General features: G+C 50.1%; 2 protein-coding genes across 2 annotated transcripts in view; one reads left to right on the top strand and one right to left on the bottom strand.

Moving 5' to 3' along the window:
* Positions 1-1,236: 1,236 nt before the first annotated feature.
* Positions 1,237-3,004, bottom strand: LOC108281844 (testis-expressed protein 13D-like). Its single transcript, XM_017497552.2, has one exon. The coding sequence runs from the start codon at positions 3,002-3,004 to the stop codon at positions 1,238-1,240; it is 1,767 nt and encodes a 588-aa protein (XP_017353041.1). The 3' UTR covers position 1,237.
* Positions 3,003-3,954, top strand: part of LOC108281843 (testis-expressed protein 13D) — a 4,195-nt gene continuing 3,243 nt past the window's right edge. The window contains exons 1-2 of the mRNA XM_037727482.1: positions 3,003-3,019; positions 3,118-3,346. Coding sequence (XP_037583410.1) covers positions 3,003-3,019; positions 3,118-3,346 — 246 coding nt within the window. The remainder of the gene's footprint in view (positions 3,020-3,117; positions 3,347-3,954) is intronic.

Below are 3,954 nucleotides of genomic sequence, written 5' to 3'. Positions count from 1 at the left end.
TTTGTGAAAGTCTCTTTCACGTTGCCCACAAAACTGAAAAAATGGATCTAGATGTTATTTAAATTGGTTTTTCCCAAGGCCACACTACATGCAAGGCAAAGAAGATACCCCTGATCTAATTTGCATCCCAAATTATGCTCTCTCCTATCTTCTAACCACTCAGCAACAAGGATTATGATGTGTGCACCAAATAATAACATGTCACCAAATAATAACATGTAAGTCTAGCTCCTAATACATACTAGAAAATAACTATCTAACAAACTAAATGAAATTTATCAAAATTGCTATTATCTATACAATTTAACACTACAACCCCCCAAACTCTTCTAAGCTAATTCCTTGCCCCAATGGAAAAATTCAATCCTAACAAAAACAATTCTGCTCTTCCTTTTCCCCCTAATGAATGTCAAACCATTGCTTCTTCTCTGATTTCCTCTCACTCCTCTCCACTGCAGCTGGTAGTCTGCCGTCAGTCTCACTGAGGTGTATGTCCATCAGAAGTGAGGTGCTGTTATTTCTTTTGGCCTTCGAAGATCTTCTAATGGGACAGGTTCAGCTTCTTCAGCAACAAGCAAGTTTGGTGGGGATGAGATACAAAAATAAGACCTCACCTATAAAACCAATGAAACAAAATGAAGAAAACATGAACACTGCAGTAGTTTCCAAAGGAAAAATAGCATTTTCAAGGAAAAGTGGTGTTTCCAAAATTTCTTTCCAAAGGAATAACAGCATTTTCCAAGAAAAGTACCATCCCTAAAATTCAACATAGCTTCTGACTCTAAAAATCACACAACTACTCCCAGCCACATACGAGGCATTTTCAGGAAAAGGAGTGAAACAAAAAGGAAAAGAAAAGACTTCGTGACTTCAACTTCTCCAGGGTGTTAACCAATCAGCATCAGCCACCCAGAATCTACCACCTGGAAAACGTAAATGCGATCAGAAAAAATCCCCTATTCAAAGAACAAATATGATACTCAAAATTAGTCCATCTCTGTTCAAGTAAATGAATAAAATAAGAATATAAATTTTCTTATCTGTATATCCACAATAATTTTTAAAATGGCTAATTTGGGTAATGGGATAATAAATTATTTTATTTAATTTTTAATTTTGTCCATAATTTTGGTTTCAATTTTTCTGTGAAGTAAATAAGTTATATTTTAATCAGAAGGGGGTCTTAGGAAATTAGTTTCTCTTTGGAGTGTGTCCATTCTTTCTTACCTTTCTGAAATCAGTGAGTTTGTCCTCCACTCTCAAATGGCACACGGACGTTCTTGCATTTATAGCAGGCCGGACGCCATGAAAAATTCATGGCTTTACATGGACATTTCCAATTCGCTGGAATTGCCAATGAGGCACACTTCTCCCGTTGCTGGGATCCTGAGACTTTATTCACTTTTGGTTGCTTGGCCTTCTGCCCCTCAGGCTGCTGCTTCTTTGGGCTTTCTCTGACACCATGGCTCCTGCTGACCCCCAGGGGAGTGTCCTGGGGCCTCTCTGGACCTTCTTCTGGTTTGCAGCTCCTGCTGAACACCAGGGTGGCCATCCCCTGGGCCCCCTCTGGGTTTCCGTCCTGGCTGTAGCTTCTGCTGTCTCCCTGGGGGACAGTCCCCTGGGACGTCTCTGGACCTTCTTCCTTGATATGACTTTCGCTGCCCCCCAGGCGGACAGTCCCCTGGGGCTTCTTTTGACCTTCTGGTTTGCTTCTTTTGATAACCACCAGGGTGGCCATCCCCTGGGCCCTCTCTGAACTTCCTTCCTGGCTGTAGCTTCTGCTGTCTCCCCTGGGGACAGTCCCCTGGGGCCTCTCTGGACCTTCTAGTTTGTGGCTCCTTCTAAACAGCATGGTGGGCCTCGTCTGGGCCCTCTTTGGACCTTCTTTCTGATTTTGTGTCTTTCTGGGCCCCTGGGGTCTTTCTGTACCTTTTTCCTGCAAGTGGCTTCTGTGGCTCCACAGTGGGGCTGTCCCCTGGGGCCTCTCTGAATCTTCCTCTTGGTTTTGGCGCCCACTGTCCCCAGGGAGGGGCATTCCTTGGGACCTCTCTGAATCTTCTCCCTGGCTGTGGCTTCTGCTGTCTCCTAAAGGGAATGACCCCTGTAGGATCTCAGAACCTTCCTCCTGAATGCAGCTTCTCTGGTACCACAGAGGGGCCACCTCCTCCTGGAAGTCCACTGCAGGCCACTGGCAAGGTGGGTGGATCCCAGGAGGAGGCATCTGAAGTGGGACTGCTGCTGCTTCTGCTCCCATGTCTACAGCAGGTGGTAGAGCTGGCAAGAATGGGACTTCCATTGAAAATGATGGTGGGCACGGGAATGGATCTGGCACTGGCACTGGCAGAGGAGACTGCCTGGCCTCGGCCCAGGCACTCAGGGGTTCTGGCACACAAAGAACATCTGTCAGGGTTGGCGTCTGGGCATTAGCATGTGGCCCCATGGCCACCGTCCCTCTCTGCTGCTCTGTAGCCAGGGGCCATGCCACAGCCCCATGCTGCTCTGTTTGCGGCCCAGCCATTATTTCACGGGCCAGTGGAGCAGCCTGGGGAAATCTCTCAACCTGGAGCAGCCTCCCGTACAGCCCATCACGCTCATTCAGCGCCTGCTGCAGAGCGGACTGCGTGAAGTGCAGCTGTGTGGCCGCCGCCTCACGCTCCAGGCGCAGCTGCTCCAGCTGGGAGGTCAGAGCCCAGGAGGCCGCCTGGCGCTCCTCCACATGCCCTTGCAGCCGCCGAACCTGGTACAGCAGCTGCTCCCGTTGCCTCACGGCCGCTCGCACACTCAAAGCCAACGCGCTCCAGGTGCAGGCCCTCTTAATGGACCGCGGCACGTTCGGGTCGGCCACAACGGCCCGAAGCCCGTCCTCTACCTCGTTCCACGGCCGCGAGCGGAAGGCCACATAAAAGGCTGGGCCGCTGCCATCCCTGAGGACTTCATCGTTTATGAACCTGATCACATCACTGTGGCGGAACCCGCTGGCGTGGTCTCCAAAATTCACCGCCATGGCGGCTGCGGCCTAGTCAAGCAGCTGCCTCACCGCTGTCGCCTCGGCTGCGGCCGTCACTTCCGGTACAGGCTGCTGCCGCCAACCAGTCCGTCCCTCCCCTGCCCTCTCAGTCTTACTTTAGTCCTTGCTCAGTCCTGGCCTCCTCCTCGGCCTCCTCCCTCCCTCACTCCCTTGTTCTCACAAAGAGTGAAGCAGGTCCCCTTCGCCACACCAAACCGGACGAGCGACTCCGCGACACACCACAGAGAAAAGCTGAATCATGCCGCAAGGCCTGCTGGGGCCCGGAAGGCCCGCTGGGACCAGCTTCCTTTGGCGCCGCACTCCCGGCAGGGAAAATGGGTGTGCTGCAGACTGCAGTGACCCAACAGAAACTTTGTTTCCAAGAGCTTAGAGAGGATAATATTCAGCATCATGGAATGAATTCCTAATCAGGTGATGGAGTTGGATAGTTGTATATATACATGGGTGCTGTTCTTTCCTTTTTTTTTTTTTTTTTTTTTTCTGAGATGGAGTCTCATTCTGTCGCCCAGGCTGGAGTGCCATGGTGCGATCTTGGCTCACTGCAGCCTCAGCATCCTGAGTAGCTGGGAATACATGCACATGCCACCATTGCCCGGCTAATTTTGTATTTCTAGTAGAGACAGGGTTTCACCATGTTGTCCAGGCTGGTCTCAAACTCCCCTGACCTCAAGTGATCTACCTGCCTTGGCCTCCCAAAGTGTCCATTAACATAGATTTATATTGTGTTATGCAGCTGTCTGTTAAATCTGTTGTTAAAAAAGATAAGTTATGGCTGAGCATGGTGGCTCATGCCTGTAATGCCAGCACTTTGGGAGGCGAAGGCATGGTTGCTGGCACCTGTAATCTCAGCTACTCAGGAGGCTGAGGCAGGAGAATTGCTTGATCTTGGGAGGCAGAGGTTGCAATGAGCAGTGATCACAGCAGTG

This window comes from Cebus imitator, unplaced genomic scaffold (assembly GCF_001604975.1).
Source record: "Cebus imitator isolate Cc_AM_T3 unplaced genomic scaffold, Cebus_imitator-1.0 Scaffold232, whole genome shotgun sequence".
Taxonomy (NCBI): domain Eukaryota; kingdom Metazoa; phylum Chordata; class Mammalia; order Primates; family Cebidae; genus Cebus; species Cebus imitator.
This window is presented reverse-complemented; position numbering and strand designations above follow the sequence as displayed.